At 41.2% G+C, this 24,921-nt stretch overlaps 1 protein-coding gene across 2 annotated transcripts in view; it reads left to right on the top strand.

Moving 5' to 3' along the window:
• Window positions 1-24,921, top strand: part of TRIM44 (tripartite motif containing 44) — a 106,428-nt gene that overhangs the window by 22,410 nt on the left and 59,097 nt on the right. For both annotated transcript variants that reach the window (XR_006342321.1, XM_043909349.1), the window contains exon 3: window positions 21,350-21,589. Coding sequence is in view for 1 of the 2 variants with exons in the window: in XM_043909349.1 (XP_043765284.1) it covers window positions 21,350-21,589 (240 nt within the window). In the remaining variant the exon portion in view is untranslated. The remainder of the gene's footprint in view (window positions 1-21,349; window positions 21,590-24,921) is intronic.

Genomic DNA, 24,921 nt, shown 5'->3' on the forward strand with positions numbered 1-24,921 from the left:
GGAAATAAGTTTCTAAGATATTTTACAAAAATTATACCATAGCTGTGGCTTAAGACACAGAATGTCTAAAACATTCCTCAGTGTCAGTAATATAGACTGATAAATGAGATGCCTCGTTTTGTCCAAAATATTTGTCGGATACCCTCTTTTCTTCAGATCAATGGTTCTTAAACTTTAGTGTGCATGAAAATCACTTGGAGGAGCCCCATCCCAGAGTTTCTGATTCAGTGAGTCTGAGGGGGCTAGAAACTGTGTCAGACCTTCATTATTTTCCTGCCCTCTTGTGTTTTGGTTTTTTTCATTCTTTTCTGCAAATAGCCAGAAGGGCCTTTGTAAATAAGTCCAAGTGATTTCAACCTTGAAAAAAAATGAAATACATAAAAGTCCAGGCTTAGAAAACAAGCTGAGCTGAGGCAGCAGAGGAGAGAAGGGAGGTGAGCTGTCATCAGCTCAGGCGCCCTGAGGACAGGGTTCCTTTCAACAGTTAAGTCCAACAGAGAAGCAACAAAGCCAAATAAAGGGAAAGGAGTCCTGGTCAGGAGTGAGGAGGATGATCACAGCATTGTGGTCCAGGAGTGGGCTGAGTTCTAAGACCAGAGGAACAGCAAGAGATACCCAATCCCAGCTCCTAGGATTGAGCCTGAGGATGGGAAAGAGTGCCGGTGATGCTTGGTAAATAAGGCGCAGGTCCACGTGAAGTTGTGTGCCTGCGTGTTGCTGGGGTGAGCCTAGTTTTAAAGGGGACAGACCTCCAGGGATCCAGAACTTGTATACAGTGGAAAAAAGTTGTTTTTAATAGCAATCTTTATTATGTTTAATTGGAAGTGGTCTATTAAGTAATCCTCATGTGTTTGACATGATCCAGTTTGCAAAAATTTTTTTGCAACCAAACTTTTCAGAAACATCTGTTGCACAAAGCAGGATTTTAGTCTCTAGATTTCTTATATTTATTCTAGACTTTAGGGAAACTAAAAGATGTAGTTAATTTGGGGTTTGTGTGTGTGTGTATGTCCAGGCTGGATTTTTAGGAAATTTAAAGCACATGAGTTCTTCACAGCTTTCCTTTGTAGTGACTACGCAATCATCTTTCATAGTTTACCCAGGGGAAACCGGAAACTTAAAAAACACATCGATCCCCTTCCTTTCCTTCCCTCTGCTCAGTCTCCTAGAAATCACTGAACCAAAAGTATAACATGCTAAGCTCAATGTAACCAGCCTCTCACCATGCAGTTAATGACAGCCGTTTTCTCCATTATATATTGATTACTTCTCTTTCCATATAAGATGCACCATTGACTGCTTTCTATAGCTGGTGTGCTTGAAACAAACAGTTAAACCATGTTTGCATATCTAGAATTTATACTAATTTATTAAGAAGTTATCCTCAAAAACGCATCTTAAACTTGAGCCACGTGGTTCACGTTATTCTCTCTGACTGGAGTGGGATTAAACATGGGATCTAATCATACTAAGACTGTCTAGAGTACAATCAGGTTCTTTTCCTTTTTTCTCTGATCTCAAAAGGTATTCTTACTGAAGTGTGAAACCAAAGAATTGTCTAGTAACATGAAATGAAATAGAACTGGGGATTGTTTTCTTGTTTTCTTTTTATTTAACATTTACAGAGCATTTTTTAATTGAAAGAGGACTTTATGGTACTTTTTAATAGCTGATGTCATTGACATAGAACATAGCCCAGACCTTCACTCCAGTGCTAATCAGACTGTTGTTAAAATGGTAGGTTTTGCATGTACAAATGGTAATGGATAGAAGCCAAACCAAACTTGAATCCTTAGTGTATTGTTATCACCTGGGTCAAGCCAGGCCTTGTCCTGCCATAAGATAGAAGGCAGTATTTAATCAACCATCTGAAGCAAATAATTAAGATGCCCCAGTTATTAAATTGGTTCATTCAAAAGTGTTTCTTTGGTTGGAGGGTTATTAGAATTATTGACCTAGTCCTTCACTTTAAATAAAAAAGTTATAAATAGTAATCTTAGAAGACATGAATTGTGTTTATCTCTGTATCCTCAAGCCCTGTGAGCCTGGTACCTGGCACATAGTAATAGATTTTCTTCTTCTTGTGCATGCTTAGTCATGTCCAGCTCTTTGTGACCCTGTGAACTATAGCCTACCAGGCTCCCCAACCATGGGATTTTCCAGGCAAGAAATACTGGTCTGGGTTGCCATTCCCTTCTCCAGAAGCTCTTCCAGACCCAGGAGTTGAATTGTCTCCTGCATTGGCAGGTGGATTCTTTTACCACTGAGCCACCTGGGAAGCCCTATAGTAATAGATATGCATTATCTATTACAACAACCGTATGAAAAGAAATATTATTATTTGCCCTGTTTTATGAATATGCAATCTAAGACTCAGAGGTGTTAAATAGCTTGCTGGTAAGTGATGGGAATAGAACTTAACTTCAGATTCATCCTGTTTCAAGTTACACACCCATACTATGGTTGAACCCATGGGTGAGTTGATGTTGATACACATAGCCTGTCTAGCAATATGGCTCTTCACTATTTTTCCCTCACACCCTTCTTTTATCTCTCACACTGGATCCTGCCGGATCCAAATAGGAGACATGCCAGCACTTTCTCAGGTCCAGTCTAGCTCTGAGACGCAGAAATCACCCGGAAGCAAGTGTGACCTCTTTGCATCCCAGGTAGACACTTGGGCAGTGAAAAAAAGAGAAGCAAGCTCTTTGCCATCTTTCACCAACTCCCTGCCTTTATAAAAACAAAACAGTTTCCCCTTTTCTCATCCGCCAGTTATAAAAGTAATACATGTTCTTCGTAGAAAAATATGGAAAGTACAGACAACTATAATGAAAAAGGGAAAAAAATCTGCCAGTCTGCTGCTGCCTGCAGTGGTTTGTAAGCTTTCAGTACTTTTTTTCTAAGATTGAGGATTCTTGAGCCTCACTCAGAACATCTAATTTGGTAGTTCGCAGTTCTGCTTTTTTAGTATGCGGCCTGATGCATACCGTCAACTTCAAAACACACCAGCGAAAAAGCTGGTTAATGTTGTGGTGCTTGGCCTTTTAGACAGAAGAGTCCTATCATTCTATATACAATTGACCTTTGAACAACATGACTCAAACTGCGAGGTTCCACTTATATAAGGATTTTTTTTCCCCAGTAGTAAATACTATAGTTCTACACAACCTGCAGTTGGTTGAATTTGTGCATGCAGAACCCAGAACCGTGGTTATGTAGGAATCCCGTATGTGGAGGGCTGACTCCGAACCAGACAGGGACCTTCAGCCCAACTTCAACAGAGGGTTGCTCACAGCACCGTTCAAGAGACAACGGTATATATACCTGTTAGAATTCTTTGTGTGTGTGTGTTTATATATATGTAAAATTATATATCTATATACACATACACACACATGCATAGTTTGTATCCTGCTTTTATCACCTGACATTATTCCTTATAAATACATATATTTTATCATTTGAATTCACTTCTATCTTTGAACCCCAGTTTCAAAAGCTCAAGTCCTGAGTGCCATTATTGCCAAATGGAAACTTTACCTAATAAGGCATTTCTGTTTTCTCCCTAATAGCATAAGCAGATTCTGTGAGTTTATTTGTTTTTTTGAGGCAAGCATGATAGTCAGAGTCTAAGGTTATTCAGGTACAATGGAAACTGAGTTAGTACAAAGTCAGATACACAGTTGTGTAGTCAGCTCCAAGCTACCTGTTTCACAGTATCTGTCTCCCTGCTGGTCAGGGTGTCTCCCGTCATGGGACTGAATGAATAAATGCAGAGCACAGTGGGACGTCTAAGGCCATCGGCTCTGGTCCCTCCACTCTAGGTGAGAACACTGAGGCGCCAGGGGAATAACGGGTTCTTGTCCAAGGTCACCCGGGCGGTTACAGCAGAGCTAGAGAAGGTTGACAGCTTTTAGGACTACAGCTCTAGTTTTCCAGTAAGGAGAAGTTTTGTCCATTTGACAAGGATGTGAGAAAATTAGAAATCGCATAACTTTATTGAAAGTGAAAGTCGCTCCGTCGTGTCCGACTCTTTGTGACCCCATGGACTATACAGTCCATAGAATTCTCCAGGTCAGAATACTGGAGTGAGTAGCCTGTCCCTTCTCCAGTGGGTCTTCCCGACCCAGGAATCGAACTGGGGTCTCCTGCATTGCAGGTGAATTCTTCACCAACTGAGCTTTCTGGGGGGATATAAAATGGTATAGTCACTTTGGAAAATGATCTGGCAGTTACTCAAAAGGTTAAACCTAAGAGTTGCTGTGTTATCCAGCAATTCCATTCTAGGGTATAAACCCAAGAGAGGTAAAAACGTACATCCACACAAAAACTGCACACCAGTGTTCATAGCAACATTATTCATACTGTCCAGAATGTGAAAACAACCCAACCAATGCATGGGTAAATAAAATGTGGTATATCCATACAGTGGAGGACTATTTGGCAATAAAAAGAAATCAAGTCCTGACAGAGGCTGCAACAAGGATAATCCTTGGAAACATGCGGAGTGAAAGTCATTCACAAAAGGCCAAATACTGCATGATTGCGTGGTTCCGTTTATATGAAATGTCCAGAATAGGCAAATTTTTAGAGAAGGAAAATAGATTTGTTGCTTGGGGCTGAGGGAAATGGTGGGAATGGGGAGATAGTGATTGCTAATAGGTATGGAATTTCTTTTTGTGATGATGAAAATGTTCTAAAATTGATTGTGGTAATGATCACACAATTCTGTTACTGTACTGAAAAGCACTGAATTATATGACATGTGAATTATATCTCAGTAAAGCTGTTGAGCGATTATTGTCTGAGTCACGTTTATTCAGCCCTTCACTTGAAATGTCAGCAGTGAATAGTCTTTTTCTTTCCCCTTTCCTCTTCTAGCAGGAGTGAGGGTCAGAGATCTAATGTTAGCCTCTGTTAGGGGAGCAGCACTTTATAGTTACTAAAAGCTCCCTGGGACAGATGCCTTGATAACTGCAGACTTGAGCAGATCTTGTGTTTAACCTCCCCATTTCTCAGGGTTTTTTTTGTTTGTTTGTTTTTTCAGCTGCAAAATAGAGGATGATAGTACATACTTCATAGGGTTGTTAGGGAAATTAAATGAGGTAATACGTTTAAAATGCTCAGGACTGCATCCTGTAACTGGTGGCTGCTGCCTGCTTTCTCCTAGTCTGAGAACCATCACTGTGTCCAGCGGAAAGGCAGGGGTTCATGAGGGCTGTAGACTCCTCCTTCACCCCCTACAAGAGTTCCGGAGACCTTCTGATACTGGTGGAGAAAAATAAGCCACCTGTTTTATAACTAACTGGATTCTGCACTTGCATCAATTAACACTTCCCAGGATTAGTGACACTTACAGATTGCAGGTTTCAAAGGGCCATTGCTACCTCTTTGAGTGATAATGACATGCAAATAAATTGAGTTGAGACCCCTAGGTGTTGTTGCCTGGCTGGCTGACTCTGGGCTTTGCAGGGTGACCTTGCTGGTTTTTGACTCACTGTCTATTGCCCATTCAAGTGGAGGCAAACATATCTACCTCGGGGAGTATGTGACTGTTTGTCCATAGATTTCCAGTAGAAATAAGAAATCAATGCACAAAAGTATGTTTATTGTTATGGAGCAAACTCTAGTTAGCATAACTTATCTGGTGCCAAATTAAAATAGAAATAAAGAAATTAAGAGCACAAAAGAATTTTGAGTGTGGCATTTGAGACATGCTAGGAAATATACCCCACTTTAAAGTAAATACCACTGAGATACTGGTTCCCTCCCTACTTCCCCTTCCCCTTCTGCTTTACCTTTTGACTGTTCTCTTTCTCCTGGAGCACCCGAGCTCCTAACTGTAGCACCGTACAAATCGACTCCAGGCATTTTAAAACTAGGTGGACATGGTCTCTGAGCCGCCTGGTGGGCTGGAGCGTTGTTAGAAATCAAAGGAATTGAGCTTTAAATGGCTTAATAAAATTAACACATCGTGATGTCCTTCTCCCCACTGTTCCAGCTCCTCTGCACTGACAGGAGCCTTGATAATATACTCTCTGCCAGAGCTTAAAGGGCCTATTACGTGGCAAACGTGAAGAAAGCAATGGACTGTCAGGATTCCCCCCCAGCAGACACACTTCACGTTTCCAGTGTAGGATTGTATTTGACATTTAATTTAGGAGCCTGGGTATCTAGATATAAAGCTTTACTGCGATAATAGTGATTTAAAAAAACCACCCAGAGTTTTATTTAAGGGCCTCCTCTTTTCCTGTCCCCCTCCCTCCCCTTTTCCTTTTAGTTCAACCAGGGATCGAACCTGCATTTCCGGCATTGCAGGCAGATTCTTTACTGCTGAGCCAATGAGGAAGCCCTATAGATGCTTGTAGGCATATATGAATGTAAAATTTGAAAACCGGCCTCTCCCCTGGTTGAGACCTGCATTTAGGCAAAGGGGAAAATTCATCAAGTCTCTGAGTCTCTGTAGTTGTATGGAGAACTGCCATTCAACCCCACGATCCAGTTGATGACCATCCCATGGTTGAATGGCTTTTGTTTTACTTCTTTAGTGGGTGAAACAGATTCTATGATATCACCTTAATTCCTAAGTCAATCTGATTAAATAGACATGATAATCCCCATTTTACAATTGAAGAAGCAAATATGTAAGAGGTTTAATGACTTGTCCAAGGCCACAGGGCTGGTGATGGCAATCAACTGCCTTTGTGTGATTGCTATACAGAATTAGTAGCAATCATAGGAGGTTATTAACTTTTTACTTATAGAAGATGGGTTGGGAATAGTATACAAATACAGTCTGAGTTTATTCAGACTTTTAGGGGAAAAGTTAAATCAAGTATCCCATGCTTTCCTTTACTTTTATGGCAAAAGAGCATAGACACTGGAACAGGATGATTTTATTCCAAGCACTGGCACTTAATTACCTCCCTCATTTGATTTGACTGAAACTTCAGTTTAATTATAAGGTGAGACTGATCATAGTTCATCAGGCACTCTGTCTATCAGATCTAGTCCCTTAAATCTATTTCTCACTTCTACTGTATAATCATTAAGGATTTGATTTATGTCATATCTGATTGGTCTGGTGGTTTTCCCTACTTTCTTCAATTTAAGTCTGAATTTGGCAATAAGGAGTTCATAATCTGAGCCACAGTCAGCTGCCAGTCTTGTTTTTCCTGACTGTATAGAGCTTCTCTATCTTTGGCTGCAAAGAATATAATCAATCTGATTTCGGTGTTGACCATCTGGTGATGTCCATCGTTAGAGTCTTCTCTTGTGTTTTTGGAAGAGGGTGTTTGTGACATTGTACAGGAGACAGGGAACAAGACCATCCCCAAGAAAAAGAAATGCAGAAAGCAAAATGGCTGTCTGAGGAGGCCTTCCAAATAGCTGTGAAAAGAAGAGAAGCAAAAAGCAAAGGAGAAAAAGAAAGGTATTCCCATTTGAATGCAGAGTTCCAAAGAATAGCAAGGAGAGATAAGAAAGCCTTCCTCAGTAATCAGTGCAAAGAAATAGAGGAAAACAACAGAATGGGAAAGACTAGAGATCTCTTCAAGAAAATTAGAGATACCAAGGGAACATTTCATGCAACGATGGGCTCAGTAAAGGACAGATATGGTATGGACCTAACAGAAGCAGAGGATATTAAGAAGAGGTGGCAAGAATACACAGAAGAACTGTACAGAAAAGATCTTCACGACCCAGATAATCACAATGGTGTGATCACTCACCTAGAGCCAGACATCCTGGAATGTGAAGTCAAATGGGCCTTAGGAAGCATCAGTACGAACAAAGCTAGTGGAGGTGATGAAATTCCAGTTGAGCTATTTCAAATCCTAAAAGATGATGCTGTGAAAGTGCTGCACTCAATATGCCAGCAAATTTGGAAAACTCAGCAGTGGCCACAGGACTGGAAAAGGTCAGTTTTCATTCCAATCCCTGAGAAAGACAATGCCAAAGAATGCTCAAACTACCGCACAATTACACTCATCTCACATGTTAGTAAAGTAATGCTCAAAATTCTCCAAGCCAGGCTTCAACAATACGTGAACCATGAACTTCCAGTTGTTCAAGCTGGTTTTAGAAAAGGCGGAGGAACCAGAGATCAAATTGCCAACATCCACTGGATCATCGAAAAAGCAAGAGAGTTCCAGGAAAACATTTATTTCTGCTCTGTTGACTATGCCAAAGCCTTTCACTGTGTGGATCACAATAAACTGTGGAAAATTCTGAAAGAGATGGGAATACCAGACCACCTGACCTGCCTCCTGAGAAATCTGTATGCAGGTCAGGAAGCAACAGTTAGAATGGGACATGGACCAACAGACTGGTTCCAAATAGGAAAAGGAGTACATCAAGGCCATATATTGTCACCGTGGTTATTTAACTTACATGCAGAGTACATCATGAGAAATGCTGGGCTGGGTGAAGCACAAGCTGGAATCAAGATTGTTGGGGAAAATAGCAATAACCTCAGATGTGCAGATGATACCACCCTTATGGCAGCAAGTGAAGAAGAGCTAAAGAGCCTCTTGATGAAAGTGAAAGAGAGAGTGAAAAAGTTGGCTTAAAGCTCAACATTCAGAAAACAAAGATCATGGCATCCAGTCCCATTGCTTCATGGCAAATAGATGGAGAAACAGGGGAAGACTATTTTTGGGGGCTCCAAAATCACTGCAGATGGTGACTGCAGCCATGAAATAAAAAGACACTTACTCCTTGGAAGAAAAGTTATGACCAACCTAGACAGCATATTAAAAAGCAGAGACATTACTTTGCCAACAAAGGTCCATCTAGTCAAGGCTATGATTTTTCCAGTAGTCATGTATGGATGTGAGAGTTGGACAATAAAGAAAGCTGAGCGCTAAAGAATTGATGCTTTTGAACTGTGGTGTTGGCGAAGACTCTTGAGAGTCCCTTGGACTGCAAGGAGATCAACCAGTCCATCCTAAAGGAAATTAGTCCTGGGTGTTCATTGGAAGGACTGATGTTGAAGCTGAAACTCCAGTACTTTGGCCACCTGATGCGAAGAGCTGACTCATTTGAAAAAACCCTGATGCTGGGAAAGATTGAAGGCAGGAGGCGAAGGGGACGACAGAGGATGAGATGGTTGGATGGCATCACCGACTCAGTGTACATGAGTTTGAGTAAGCTCCGGGAGTTGGTGATAGACAAGGAGGCCTGGCGTGCTGCAGTCCATGGAGTCCAAAGAGTTGGACACGACCGACTGACCGAACTGAACTGAGCTAAGATTAATCATACTATGTTTTTATTAATGAGTACCCTGAAAACAGAAACTTTTAAGAGGCAGATAGGAAATGATGCAGGAAGATTGGTCTCATGGCTTTTGGCAGCCTGAGAAGAATTTTCGAAACTGTAGTTATCTAACAGGCCCTGTGGTTCTTGGGTTAGCAGATTGTTAGCTCCTCGAGGAGGTGCAGTAGGGTTTCAGTCAGCCAAAGAGAGCAAATATGATAGAGGCAGGCTGTGCAGTTGAGGAGCTGACGCTACCTTCAGACTCTTTGTAGGTGCTGAGGAGCGGAGAGTGACCTGTCCTTCCTGCGTTTTCTGTGCTTCATGTCTATGTCATGGAAGTAGATTGTATCTCCTCTTATCAAACTAGAAAAGGCTCCTTGACAATTTGACCATCTACTGAAACTGAGGCAAGGAACCTCTGACTTGACATCTGTCCTCTTCAGTGCCTAGGGTCTGTGAGGAAGTCCTTCCCGTGTTCCTTTGGGAAATTAGAATCTACTCCCAAGGGTGTGGGCTCTCTTTCTCTGGAGAATTGACTGGAGCTGTGTATCTGTGAGAGCTCAGTGGGTACCAAAGGAAAAACCCACCATAAATGTTGCCACCAGGCGCCTCTGTCCATGGGATACTCCAGGCAAGAAAACTGGAGTGGGTTGCCATGCCCTTCTCCAGGGGATCTTCCCAGCCCAGGAATTGAACCCAGGTCTCTGATATTGCAGGCAGATTCTTTACCATTTGAGCTACGCGGGAAGCCCCTAAATGATCACAGTTACTCTTACCTGGGCCAGCAGAACAATTCTGCTGATACGTCTGTGTTCCCAGAAAGTACTAAGTTCTTCCCATGTATTATTTTGTATAAACGTCACAGAAATGTCTGTGAGAGCCATATTATTAGCCATATTTTACCAATGAAGAAACTTACCCCTTTCTGAGCTTCAGAAGCGCAGAGTTAGCCGGGCCAATGTGGAAAGCTTTCTCTATCATCACAGACTCCACCAGCTTTACCATTCTGACCCTCTGTGGCAAAGAAGACCCAGAAAACCTGAGCCCTGCATCTCAGTGCCCTTTGCTGAGTAGCCCTGGTAGCGCGGGTTGTGTTCGTTTGGTGGTCTCTATGGTACGCAGATAGCCATGGCTTTGCAGGAAAGATGTTTGGGTTGAGAACCAGAGTGGAGGTGTGGAGGTGATGGGTGGGTCTTGTTTTGAAATCACTTTCATCTTCAACAGATAAAATAGGCTTTCTTTGTATATTTAAGTCTAAGAGGTTTAAAAATAGTATAATTTCTGTTTAGTTGCCCCTGAAATTTTCAGGGTCAGTTCTTACCTCCCACTTCCTAAACAGTAACTCCTGAGGCAGGAGCCATCTGTCTGGTTTCTATGTACGTTAAGGTAGAAGTAAAACTAAAAACAAGGTGGAGTAGATGCTTTCACTCGTCTTCATGTTTGTTAAAGGTCTGTGGGGACCCAGTCTTCTACTTTCACATTTCTACAGGGGGCACCCAGAATTTTTTTCTGTTCACCCAAGTCAAGTGTTGCTCAGAAGCTCATGATTGCTTTCTCTGTTGCCACCCTGGAGCCAGGCAGAGAGAAGCATCTTAAGAGTAAGCCACAGAACCACTCAGAGAGAGCCCAGCATCCCTCTTGAACTGTTCTCTGGTGCATCCAGTTCAGCGCCATGACTCCAGGTTCCACATCAAGTTCTCAGGGCAGGAAATTCATAGCAGCCGACAGCTTGAACAAGCAGTCCTGGGAGGAGAGCACTTGCATTGATGCCATCACCGTGGTGGTTAGGTCTCCGTCTCTCACGTAGGGCTGCTTGGCAGTCTGCTGTGACTGTGTCTCACAGATGACTGGAGCACACAGTTGCTATCCACTTCACAGCTGATTAGCAGATTCAAGTGTTTAGTAGGATCTTTCCAGCACCAGGCCTCTGGAAAACGTAGTCCTGAGTCTCTAACACTCTGTGTATGCGTGTGCTCATGTACATGTGTGTTTATGTATGTTGAGGAGGAAAAACCATGAAAGGGAGGATATTCAGAAGAGGCATATTGCCAGGTCTTATACATGAAGCTGATAAAGAACAATAGAGTGCTTAGGTTCAAGTACCAAAATTTACAAGCTCAGGAAGAAGCACTGTGGCAGAAATAGAGGAAGGCTGAAGTATTCTAGCTGAAGTACGGGGCTCCTATGCATATTAAAAAACAGAGACATTACTTTGCCAACAAAGGGCCGTCTGGTCAAGGCTGTGGTTTTTCCAGTGGTCATGTATGGATGTGAGAGTTGGGCTGTGAAGAAAGCTGAGTGCCGAAGAATTGATGCTTTTGAACTGTGGTGTTGGTGAAGACTCTTGAGAGTCCCTTTGACTGCAGGGAGATCCAATCAGTCCATCCTGAAGGAGATCAGTCCTGGGTGTTCATTGGAAGGACTGATGCTGAAGCTGAAACTCCAATACTTTGGTCACCTCATGCGAAGAGTTGACTCATTGGAAAAGACCCTGATGCTGGGAAGGATTGGGGGCAGGAGGAGAAGGGGACGACAGAGGATGAGATGGCTGGATGGCATCACTGACTTGATGGACATGAGTATGAGTAAACTCCGGGAGTTGGTGATGGACAGGGAGGCCTGGCATGCTGTGATTCATGGGGTCGCAAAGAGTCGGACATGATTGAGCGACTGAACTGAACTGAACTGATCCACGAGAATGTGATTCTGCAAGTCAAAGATACAAACCTAGCTAAAGACTACGTAAGGCATATCTAAGGTGTAAACACCAAGAAGGAGAGCTTGAAGGGCATATGTAGTTACCAAGTCCAAAAGGATTAAGGTGGGATTTGAGGTCAAGATTAGAAAGTCAAGGATTCTGGGCCAAGTGGAAATGAGAAAGGAGAAAAAGCTGGCTGAAAACAAGTTGGAGGTAGGATTAGAATCCTAAAGAGTTTCTTCAAATCACTCAGCAGCCCTTTGTGACTTAGAACTTTGTTTCAGAAAATTAGTGGTGCAAGTGAGAGTGGGGCCAGTTTAACGTAGGTGGGTCTAGGTGGGGGTGGGGGTAGGTGGAGCTTAAATGGAGTGTTTGAGTCTAGAGAGTGGGTATAGTTATTTAGTGGGGAGTAGTGGGAGACGGTGCAAGAAAATGTATTCATTGGTATAGGGGCAGGCTTCTTCAGCCTGCCTGTGATGGAGAGACAGGTGTGGGATGGCTTCTGACACTTGGTCAGAAGGTACTGACTGCCATTATGTGCCAGATCCTAAGCAAAGATGTCATAATTTTTTCCTCCAGATATTAAGTACATCTATGATCTAGTGGAGAAAATAAAACCTGACTCGAGTGTAAAGCCTGGGTGACTGCCTAAACTTTGATATTGTTAAGGGGGAGAAGGGAGCAGACAAGGGTTGAATGGAAGATACGAAAGAATAATACTGTGTTTAGAAGGCAGATTATGCAGTCAAACTATGTGAGTTCAAGCTCCAAATTTGCCACCTGCTCTGTGTGTGAATTTGGGCAGGTTTCTTACCCGTACTCAACCTCAGTTTCTTCATCTGTAAAACTGATATAATAAGAATTGCTACCTCATGATATCATTGTGATGATTAATTGAAATAGCATGTAAAGTGCTTAGAATAGTGCCTAATATGTAAGTGCTCAAAAGGATAGCAGTGACAATGAGGAGGAAGAGGGAGAGGATTCCGTTTGATGCTTGATGGTTTAAGTAATAGGAAATTATCCAGGTAGAGATACACATCAAAAGGAATTGTGAGACTGGAGACCTAGAGAGAAAACCTCGGCTTTGGAGCCATCTCCATTGAGGTGGTAGTTGAATCGCAAAGATGAGATGAAACTAATAAGGAGGAAGTTATGGAGAGAAAGCAGTTTTGTCTCCAGAGGACATTTAACAATGTCTGGAGACTCTTGTTTGTTATAATTGGGGATGGGGAGCAATGTATCATCTACTACATAGAGGCCAAGGATGCTGCTTCATATTTTACAATGCACAGTTCATTTCCCCCCACAGCAAATACCAACAACAGATGGAACTTGTGCCAAGGTTGAAAAACCCTTGTGGTTTCCTCAGTCACAGTCGTCTGGAGAGTAAGCGTAATGTTTGCAGGGATGAAGCTGATAAACATAAAGCCAGGGAAGTCCAGGTCACAGAAACCATGGGAGAAGAGAAATTAAAGGCTGAGGGCTGTCAGCAGTGTCAGCAGAGAGGTCAGTCGTGAGAGCAGATGGAGTCAGCAACCAGTAGAGTCTTCAGTGCTGGAAGAGACCAGGGAGCAAGTTTTATGTGACTTTCTAAATAAGCTTGGTGGTTAAAGGTAGGAGAGAGGGCAGCGTTGCCATAGGAAAAGGGTTATTCTGCATTCTTCCTTACTTCTCAATCTGACTGTATCAGGCTAACAACTTCTAGGTCAGATTCCTACTCCTCTGATGCCCCCTCTTGTTTTAGCAACAAATGTGATTAGAGGCAAATCTGGATTAGTGAATTAGTTCCAAGAATGTAACATTTGTGCAGCTCTATCATTTTAGAGATAAAAGGGAGACTGAATTTAGCTTTTCACTTTTAACAGCTCAGGGGCCTGAGGCCCTGAGAGATTCCCTGACTTATCCAAAGTCACGCAGCTGGTTAGTTCTAAAGGACAGGCCTGAATGCCATCCACGGCCGCTGACTTCCCATCCCAAGTGCTCACTTCTGTGCCACACTGCCTTCCAGTGTTCTCATCCTGGTTCTCAGAGGAAGGAGGTTACTAGATAGAGTGGTTTTCAGTGTGATGACCTAGATCAGGCTGATCTGAGGTGCATCTTTGCTCTATAGCTTACCTGCTGTGTAACACCAGACCAGTGACTTCATCACTGGGGACTTCAATTTCCCCTACGCATAAAATGAAATTATTATTGCCTCCCTGAGGATTAAATCAGAAACACGCCTGTGATGGCACTTGGAACACTGCTTGTACATGGTCCCTCTTAATATCTTCAGTATTATGTTTCATAAGACCCTATCTTTGTCACAGATTAAGGGGCAAGAGAATGTCCAGTGGTAGAAAGCAGGCCAAAGTTAGAGAGGCCTCTGAGTCACCCAGAGGCTGGGTGACTCCCAGCCCTATCTTGCTCCTAACCCTGTCTCCTACTTTGCCATAAGAGCAGCATAGTGAGGGTTGGTGTTGCTGTAGTTATACACGATCTTAAAGCAGGTATCTCTCCACTACATTGTGGTGATGTCTTTATGTCGTTGATGAGCCTGGTGCTTCTCAAAAGTCAGTGACTTCACAGTTCAGGTCACTCACTGAGTCAGCTAATTAGACCTTGACAATTTTGAGTCTTCCTGTCTATGAACATCGACTGTCTTTACAATTGTTTTTTTTCTCTTTTAATTTCTTTCATTATAGATTTCCTTATTCCTTATACAGACTTTGTACATGTTGTGTTAGATTTATACCTAAGTCTTTCATTTTTTGAGTGCTAATTTAAATGCTATTGTGTTTTTAAATTCAAATTCCACATGTTCATTGATGGTATATATAGGAAAGTGATTGATTTTTATATATTAGCTTTATATCTGGCAGCATTGTTATAACTGCCTATTAGTTTGAGAGCTTTTTTTGATGATTCTTTCAGATTTTCTGCATAAATAATCATGTCAGTTGTGAACAAAGACTGCTTTATTTCTGCCTTCTCAACCTGTAAACTTTTATTTCCTTTTGCCTTTTGAAAAGGAGAAGTGAGATAAAACATCCTTGCCTTGTTCTTGATCTTGGCTTGAAAAATCTAGTTTCTCACCACGCAGTATGCCATTAACTGTAGATTTTTTTGGTGCACTTTTATGAAGTTGAGAAAGTTCTTCTCTGTTTCTAGTTTGCTGAGAGTTTTTATCATACATGGATATTAGATTTTGTCAAGTGCTTTTTCTTGTATCTATTGATATGGTCATGTGATTTTTCTTCTTTAGACTATTGATTATAGATTAGATGAACTGATTTTCAAATGTTGAACCAGGCTTGCATACCTGGGGTAAATCCCCCTAAGTCGTGGTATATAATTCCTTTTATACATTTTTGGATTTGATTTGCTAATGTCTTATTGAGGACTTAACTTTCTTTGAGCCATATTTCTTTTTTAAAATTACTCTTAAAGGGAAAGTATTACACATTATTGTAGAAAACTTGAACTTAAAAGTAAAAAAAAAAAAAAGAAAAGTACTCTTAATTCCAGCACTCAGACATAACCACTCTCCAACATTTTGATGTGTTTGTTTTGCTGTTGTTGTTTAGTTGCCAAGTTGCATCTGACTGTTTGTGACCTCATGGACTGTAGCCCGCCAAGCTCCTGTGTCCATGGAATTTCCCAAGCAAGAATCCTGGTGTGTGTTAGTCACTCAGTTGTGTCCAACTCTTTGCAACTCCATGAACTGTAGCCCGCCAGGCTCCTCTGTCCACAGAATACTCAAGGCAAGAATCCTGGAGTGGGTTGCAATTTCCTTCTCCAGGAGATCTTCTCAACCCAGTGATCAAACCTGCATCCCCTACATTGGCAGGCAGATTCTTTACCACTGAGCCACCAGGGAAGCCATATTTATTCAAGTCTTTTTAATGCAAATAATAACTGGAACAGTAAATATCATTATTACTTCATTGAGTGAATACTTGAAATAACTAAGTGATAGCTGAGGTAGTGATCCCATGGTACTCTTAACAAAGTGAGGAAGGAAGGTAAAGAAGACACTAATGACTACTTTTGTCTAGAGGCTTCTGATGATGAGAAAATGCTTCTCAACACTCCATTGTAAAATCCAAGCAATCCAGGCTTCTAACCATTGTCAGGAAAATTTTTGTCATCTCTCGGAATGTTGGTAATAGAATGTGGTTCATAGTTTTGGGTTTTTTTTTTCATAGTTCTTATCTGCTATGATTCTAAAAGTGAAGTGTAGTGAAAGTGTTAGTCACTCAGTCGTGTCCAGCTCTTTGCCACCTCATGGACTGTAGCCTGCCAGGCCTCTCTGTTCATGAAATTCTCCAGGCGTGAGTACTAGAGTGGGTAGCCATTCCCTTCTCCAGGGGATCTTCCCAACCCAGGGATTGAACGTGGGTCTCCTACATTGCAGGCAGATTCTTTACTGTCTGAGCCACAAGGGAAGCTTCTGTTAGATAATTTTCCAAGCCTTAGTAATGGACAATTGTTTTATTCATAAATATTGGCTATTCCCCTCAAACACAAAAGACACAGGAAATGGGAGATCCAGGCATCCACTGAAAAAGACTCTGTCCTCCTTGCGGATGAAGCTCTTCCCTTGTATGCCCTCACTGGAGCCTGGCAGAGGTTTGCAAGGAGCTCTCTTGAGGTAAAAAGGCCAGAATAAATCCACAGGCTATACTGGCCGCCTTAACTTTGAGATTCCCTGCCTGGAAGTTTCCGTGGACACTGGCATGCTGAGAGGGTACTGTGCTGTGGGAGTGAGGACAGATTACAGCATTGAGAAAGTTCCCCTGGAACCTTTTTCCTTGGGATGGACTGCTTTAAAGTTACTTGCAGGAGGTTTGGCTAAAGAGCAAGTATTTCTGGAAGCTTCAATCAGGGTAGACTCAGATGTGCTGCTTTTGTGCAGCTTCCTGTTCCTGACCCTGTTCTATCTTTCTCAGTTCATCTCAGCAACACTCTTCTGGAACAACTCCATCATGCTTTCTAGCTAGTACGCTTATTGTTTTTATAATCTTCCTATAATAAAAAGTAAATAAAACCTTGGTTTTCTACAGGCCAGCTAATGAGGAGTTAATGATTTCCAGCTCATGTCAAACCCATCGAATGGTAGTGTTTTCAAGTACAAGCTCTTAATTCAGGATTTTATGTGTTTAATTATGTATATGTAAAGTGACAGTCTGCATGCCTCTTGGGTCTAGTCTGGCTTAGAAATATTAACTATAATAGCATATAGAAAGTACCGTGGGATGAGACTTAACTCTTCAAATGTACGTCCTTCATCCCAAGATTCACTTTGGGGAAGTAACATCCTAGTGGGGATAATAACAGAAGCAACCTGTTAGCAGCAGAAATATCTCATTAAGAAGAAATAAATATGAAAAACTTGAGGCAGGCAGAAAGGGATCCTTAGAGGTAACATGTTACAGCAGAAGGTATACCAGTCTAGACCAGAGGAAAGTTGGTTTCTAAACCATACTTTGTAACTGTACCTCTCTGGGGCTTTTTTTTCCCCTTACCAGAAAGTTGGACTCAGCTCTAATAAGAACCATCAGATGTTCACTAGTTAGTTCCAACCATTCACAAATGAGCTTCTTATTCTATGATATTACAATGCTGTGTTTAAGTAATTTTAGAAAATGCTATGGTTTTCACCAAATACACCTATAAGAAAGATATATCAACTTGCTTATAACTTAGGGCTTTAAAGTTTTAACAACTTAGGGACTAATCAGTTGACCAAAGAGAGCAAACTCTTTTTATGGTTTCATTTGTATAGAGGACCCAGGTCACTCAGGTACAGTTTTCTTGGAGAGAACCTCCAGTGCCTCAGGGAGCACTTCAGGGAGGATGGGGCGGTTTTTCTTTTAACCAGAGTGGTTTTACTTTGGGCTCTATTATACTTCGGGTTTCTACACTAAGACTTTGTTTGGGGCAAGGGAAGTTCTGTGGCTTTAAAAAGGTGTGACAACTACTAGTAGATTCTATAAAAAGGAAACTTCTACATCACCAGTCTTATCAGTCTGTGATACATCCAGCCTTCTCTCTTCTTTGATTATGAAGAGCTTTCTCTTTTGACATAACTTGCGTGCAGTATAGTCAAGAGTATGGGACTATCACTGTCATCTTTGGGAAGCTGTAGGTTAGAGGCTACCTAAATTCTAGGAAACCTACTCAGAAATGATGTCAGTGGCTCCCAACCATCAGTGCTGATGTGAAGGGCCGGCTGCTTCTGGAGAATTGTGAAGTTTATAGCAGGATGAAGTTTTGATGATGGGTTGAAATGAAACCTGAAAGGAAGTTTTGAAAGCTGTTTCATTTCTGCCATTGGTGGGGGTCCTTTCTCCAGAGTGCTCAACCTGTTAACCTACAGGTGGCCTAATCCCCCGGGGAGTCTCTCCTTTGGGCTCTGGATTTAAATGAATGCCATGACCCAGTTTGTTCTTGCCATTTTGAACTAGGCTGGAGAATACCTCTTGTTGATTAGTAGAGAATTGGAGTGAGAAGAAGGCAGAAAGTATAAAAGTATACTTTTATAAAGTATTCTGCCTTCAAATCTGTGGCCTAATCTGTATAAAAATAAATTGCATAAAATAAAGGTTGAAAAACCTATGTAAAGTAAAGGCAAATAGATGATTTATGTTTTAAAAACCATGATTTATTCACTTACTGCAATGTAGTTCCCACCTTTCCTGACTGTGATGTCAGCTTCTTAACTTCAAATCACATGTGTATGTGATGTCTAGTGAAGTCGGTTACAGGTCAGTTTTTATTATGCTGTCCATTTTTAGTCACTTGGAAGAGCTTTTCTTAGGAATTCAAAAAGTTTATGCCTTAGTTAAAGATTTAGTCTCTAAAGAGAGGTCTTATAAGACTAAATTTATTTATTTCAAGGGTAGGGATCCAGATTCACTGATAAATGATTACCATAAAGCATAACACCCTTGAAATATATACACTAAAAATAAAAAGGAATTATATAAATAAACACAAATCACAGTTCTCAATCTGATAAAGAACTTGGAGGGACATTAATAACATTTAACACTCCCTCTCCCCTTTTCTTTAGCACTGGGACGAGTACCTGCAAAGAGTATGTGAATTCATGAGGGCTTATGTCACTTTGTCACTTGCCTTTTGAATGGATAGTGTTCTGCAGGCCTTATTTTGCGCTAATGTTTTTATGGCAGTGTTACAAAAGCTGCTTAAAGTATCAAGCCTATTTCATTTTTTAAGAGGCTAATAGAAAATGGCCTCATCTTCCTCTCTCCTTTAGTCTTTTTCTTTCCTAGTCTCCTTTTTAGGTTTTCCCAGTTTGACTTCTCTTCTGACAGACTGTTTTGGTGAACAGAGCCTCAGACTGGGAGCGAGAAGATTGGAGAACTCAGGGTCTCTTCCAGGATTACAGCTGGGTCTGTTTCCTTATCTGTAAGACGGGGGTTCACTTAGATGACAGCTACTTTCTCTTTCAGCTCTAAAATTCTCTATTGGCTTTTGTCCTTTTGTCTACTGTTCTGCCTCTTCCCTGTTTCCTACCTCAGCTACTCAATATGCAGAATTGTTTAACAATACTCATAAAATAAACATGGTTATGGGGAAACATCAATACGTGTAGTTGCTGGCAAGATACGGCATTTAGAAATTCAGATTTGGTAGTTTCTCATTTTGTTTGCCTTATGCCCTAGCCAAATGCAGCGGAGTCATATTTTATTTATTCTACACAGTTGTTGTTGCACAATAAAACAATAATATATTTCACTCATCAGAGAGTAAAAATTTAAAGACTTGATATTATCCACTCTTGGGGGAAGTGTAGGAAAATGCATACTTCACACATTGTGGGAATGTAATTGGTGCAGTTTTTTGGAGGACAGTTTGGCAGTATCAGTCAGTAGTTTTAGAATATATATATATATATATTGGTTCAGTGATTTCAAAGGTTTCTAGAGAAATTCATATGCAAATATTAAGAGGTATGGCCATTGATGTTCATTGCTGTCCTGTTCATAAAAGCAAAAGTTTGGAAATATCTTGTATTTCTATTAAGAAGGGAAATATTTAATGGATATATTTATTCTTTTATCTCTCTCTATATAAATGTCCATATCTGTATATACCCGTATCATACAGGCATTAAAAATAATACAATGAATGGAGTTGCTCTGTATATACTAACTTTTCAAGTAGGAAATCAAGACACAGAACCATACGTTTACCATGATTCATTTACATAAAAGCAACGTAATTGTCTGTATGTGTATAGCATACTTAGTTTTACTGTGGTTTACTTCATTGTGCTTTGCAGATACCGTGTCTTACAAACTGAAGGTTTGTAGCAGCCCTACATTGAGCAATACTCTTCTCCCAACAGTGTATGCTCACTTTCTGTCCCTGTGTCATGTTGTGGTAATTCTTGTAGCATTTCAAACTTTTTCATTATTATTGTGTCTGTTCTGTTGTTGATCTTTGATCAGTGATCTTGATGTTACCATTATAAAAAGTTTATGACTTGCTGAAGGCTCAAATGATGGTTAGCATTTTTTAGCAATGAATTATTTTTAAATTGAAGTATGTATATTGTTTTTGTAAACATAATACTCTTTCATACTTAAGAGACTACAGTGTAGTATATATTTATACTTTTATATAACTTTTATATGTACTGGGAAACCAAAAAATTTGTGTGACCCTGTATTGTAATATTCACTTTACTGTGGTGGTCTAGAGCAGAACCTGTGTGTCTCCAAGGTGTGTCTGTGCATATATATATGTACACACACACACACACACACACACACACACACACACACACACACATAATGACCAGAAAGGCATGGATCAGACTGTTAACAGTAACTACCCACTGAGGAGGAAAATGGTATTGGGAAAGAGAGAGAAGAAGAATTTCTCTCTTTTTTTTAGTATACACAAAGAATCTGTGTGCAATATAGGAGAGATGGGTTCAAGCCGTGGGTGGGGAAGACCCCCTAGAGAAGGAAATGGCACCCCACTCCAGTATTCTTGCTGGAAAATCCCATGGACAGAGGAGTCTGAATGGCTACAGTTCACGGAGTCACAAAGAGTCAGACATGACTGAGCAACTAAACAATAATATCTATTAAATTTTTAAAAAGTAATTATGTATTACTGGTATGAAAACAAAAAAATGAAAAGGAAGGATAAGGAATCACTTCCTAAAGAATGAAAAAAGCAAAAAGAGTGGCAGGAAATTCATTAACAGTATCCGAGAAACATTGTTCAGAGGATATTCCCAAAACTTCGGGATAGGATAGGACCCACGGTTTGTGTTTTGGCCAGGGCTACCTTGCATTTAGAATAATAGCCCTACTCTCCCATTTCTTTGCGTGTCCAATGTATTCTTACTCATCTTCTGTTCTGCAGGTAACCCGGGACCAGATGAAGGTGTTTATACAGCAAGAATTTAAGAAAGTTCAAAAAGTGATTGCGGATGAGGAGCAGAAGGCCCTTCATTTAGTGGACATCCAGGAAGCAATGGCCACAGCTCATGTGACTGAGATACTGGCTGACATCCAGTCCCATATGGATAGATTGATGACTCAGATGGCCCAAGCCAAGGAACAACTTGATACCTCTAATGAATCAGCTGAGCCAAAGGCAGAGGTAAAGGAGAATGCCTGTAATAAACCAGTAGCATGAAAAATAGGCAGAAGCTGACTGCCATGTTTGTTGATTCTGGAAATTCCCCCATTTTGGTCCCTAAACATGAGTGGATTGAAAGCTTCAATATGACATAAGTGTTTAGACTGGTGTGTAAACCAGTTTGGAAATATTGGCTGCTTGGGCCTGTACTCAAAAACTAGGCCTAGTAAAATATGTGTACACTGTGACTTACAGGAGTGTAGTCAATGGGGCAGATACTGTTCCCGGTTAATGAGGGAAGCCAGAAATCAGAGCCAGAGAAGAGGACAACTGACAGATTCCCAGTTGTTAAATGAGCCTATAGATAAAGTCACCGTAGGGATGAGAACTGGGCTGAATGAGAATATGTCAGGAAGTGAGCATAAAGCAGGCCAAAATAAAAGATTGGACTCATTTTGTGAATAGTGAAAAGGTGCCTCAGGCTGGTCTTTTTATGAAGCTAATGCATAAATTGATTGGGGGCATGACTATTGGATTGAGGGGCATATGGGCTCAGGCATTGTGAGGATCAGAAGTATCAGTGAAAGACTCAAGGTAAATGTTGAATGACAGTTTTAGTCACTACGTTCATTGTTATTTTGTAAGGAGAATAAAAGAATCTTAAGACATTTTACCAAACCACATACACATATTCACGCATTTAGAATCTATTTCTTAAAAAATAAAAAACAACAAAAATTAAGGTGGCCATTTTTTAAAATTCATGTGCTTAGTTGCATCTGACTCTTTGTGACCTCATGGACTGTATCCTGCCAGGCTCCTCTGTCCATGGAATTTTCCAGGCAAGAATACTAGAGTGGGTTGCCATTTCCTACTGCAGGAGATCTTCCAGACCCAGGGATTGAACCCACATCTCTTGCAGCCCCTACATTGGCAGGTGGATTCTTTACCAGTATCGCCGCCTTGGGAAGCCCACATGTAAAACATATTCCAACCACTGGACAGAGGCTGTTGTTGATGAGGTTTCATACCATTATGTTGAAAATTCTGGTTAAGCTTCCGCCAGGTAGGTTTAGGGTAGGCCTTTCTAGAAGAAAACCTAGGAGAGTCCTGTGAACTTTGTAGTATAGCTGCTGACTCAGTGAGCTCAGCCTTAACGAATGATTTTGCCTTGGCCCAGGAGAGCCCAGCCACAGAATGATCCAGCCAACAGAGCAGCCAGGGTACACCCAGGAGGCAGGTACTGCTGGTGTCGTCCTGACAGGAAGTAAGAGACCGTTGCTTCACTCCTCTAGAGCTTTCGCTTAATTTTCATCAGTGTGTGAAAGGAATAGAATAGCACCTGTTCTTTTCATTTCCTCCTCCCCAGAATTAACAAAGTGTGTGCCTAAATAGGTTTCTAGATAAGGTGAGAGGGCATGTTACATGTGTCGTTTCATGTAATCCTTATTTCAGTGAGCAGTGTAACCATTTTACAGATGGGCTGCTGAGGTGCCAAGAACTGTAGACGCGGACTGGGTGTCACTACTTAGCAGAAAAGAGCCAGGGTTCCGTCCATCCCGTTCCCGTGCCTGTGCTTTCCCCTACCGTCTGCCACATGTCCTGTTTATACCTGTGGGAAGAACAAGGAGAATCAGTGTCAGTGTCCTGGACCGCATTCCTAAGACCTTTTACTCTGTGGAAATGGTCACTGTGTGTCTTTTTAAAAATTAATTATAAATAACAATACATTTGTTTTTAAATAAATTTATTTAACATTTTTTCTTTAACATTGGAGTGGACTTTGTGTCCAAAGTCCAAGTAAACAGAAGTTTCAGCCTTAAGAGATCATTGGCATGACTCTGTCCCCAGGTCAGCTCAGATTGGACCCTTCACATTTATTCTGTGTGTCGATGATTTTTTTCAGAAATAAAGATTCAATTTTGAAGAGCTCTCCCTCTCTTTTATTTTCACTTCAAATAAAGAATTTAGCACCTCCCCAACATTAATTGTCCTTCAACTACTTGCTTGAGTAGCTCAGTTTCACTCTGCTTGTTAACTCTGATGGAATTGCTCTTAGGGGTGCAAAGATGACAAGCCCTAAGGGCCAGGCAGTGTACACAGTAAGCTATTAAAAATGAGAAGTAGCATACATCCGGCTAAAGCTTTTACACAAAGCTATTGTTATCTCATGGCTGCTCATTCCAGCTAATGTGGTTGACTTACTGATCAAAGCAAATTTCCAGTACCTCTCTTTCACTCAACAGAGGAATTGTTTCCTTCTCTTTGCATTGTATAGGTTTTTAAAAATTTCCTGAATTTTTATTTTGATCAGAAATCCTACCCAACAATTTATTATGAAAAATTTCATACATATAGCAAAGTTGAAAGAATTTTATAGATAACACCCATATCCTGACACCAGGATTCTGCCATTAACAGTTTACTGTACTTGATTCATTTTACGTGTGTAGCCGTCTTTCCAACCTTCTATCCTCAGTTCTTCTTCGCATTTAAAAACAAATAGCACGTTCTGGTTCTGAACAAGATGGAGTAAATGCATTTTCTTTGTACTCTTTCCCACTGATCACAGCAAAAATTCCTAGACAAAATACTGAGTCACCTACCAGAAGATTCTCAAAAGTGGAGAAAAGATGGCAGACTGACCCACAGATCTTGGGATATGAGGAGCCACACCACAATGAGTTCCTTGGGAGGAGCAGAGGCAGGGTTCTTGCTTCCTATATATCCTGGCCTGGGTGTCCTGCAAGCTAGAAACACTAATGAGCACAGACTAAAAGAACATCTCCAAGAGAAAACCTGCTCTCTAGCCAAAGGACTTGGAAAAGGGCAGTTCAGCTGAAGAGAAGAAACCCTTTAATCATTTCTGCCTATTCTGGATGAATGGGCACGGTGTTTATAATAGTGACTGTAAAATTCTGGTCTGATAATCCCTAATACTGTGCCAAAAAAACTGCATCCCTTCCCATCCCGAACTGACACCACAGTAGTGGAGCCAGTGAGGGAAAACCTATTTTACACCCTCACCTATAGTAATGGGGTGTCATTTTTTTCTCCATGGAGTCTTTAGGTAAAAGTTTGCACCTACCCCTCACAGTAATTAAGTGATGCCTACCTCCTATGGAGCCTGAAGGTGGAACTCTGACTTCTCCCACTCCTCTGCAATAAGAGGAAGGGAATAGCAAACCATCCCCTGTGGGGTTCTCTGGTGGCTCAAGTGGCAAAGCGTCCATCTGCAATGTCGAAGACCTGGGGTCGATCCCTAGGTCAGAAAGATCCCCTGGAGAAGGGAATGGCAACCTACTCCAGTATTCTTGCCTGGAGAATTCCATGGACAGAGAAGCCTGGCAGGC

This window comes from Cervus elaphus, chromosome 1 (assembly GCF_910594005.1).
Source record: "Cervus elaphus chromosome 1, mCerEla1.1, whole genome shotgun sequence".
Classification (NCBI taxonomy): domain Eukaryota; kingdom Metazoa; phylum Chordata; class Mammalia; order Artiodactyla; family Cervidae; genus Cervus; species Cervus elaphus.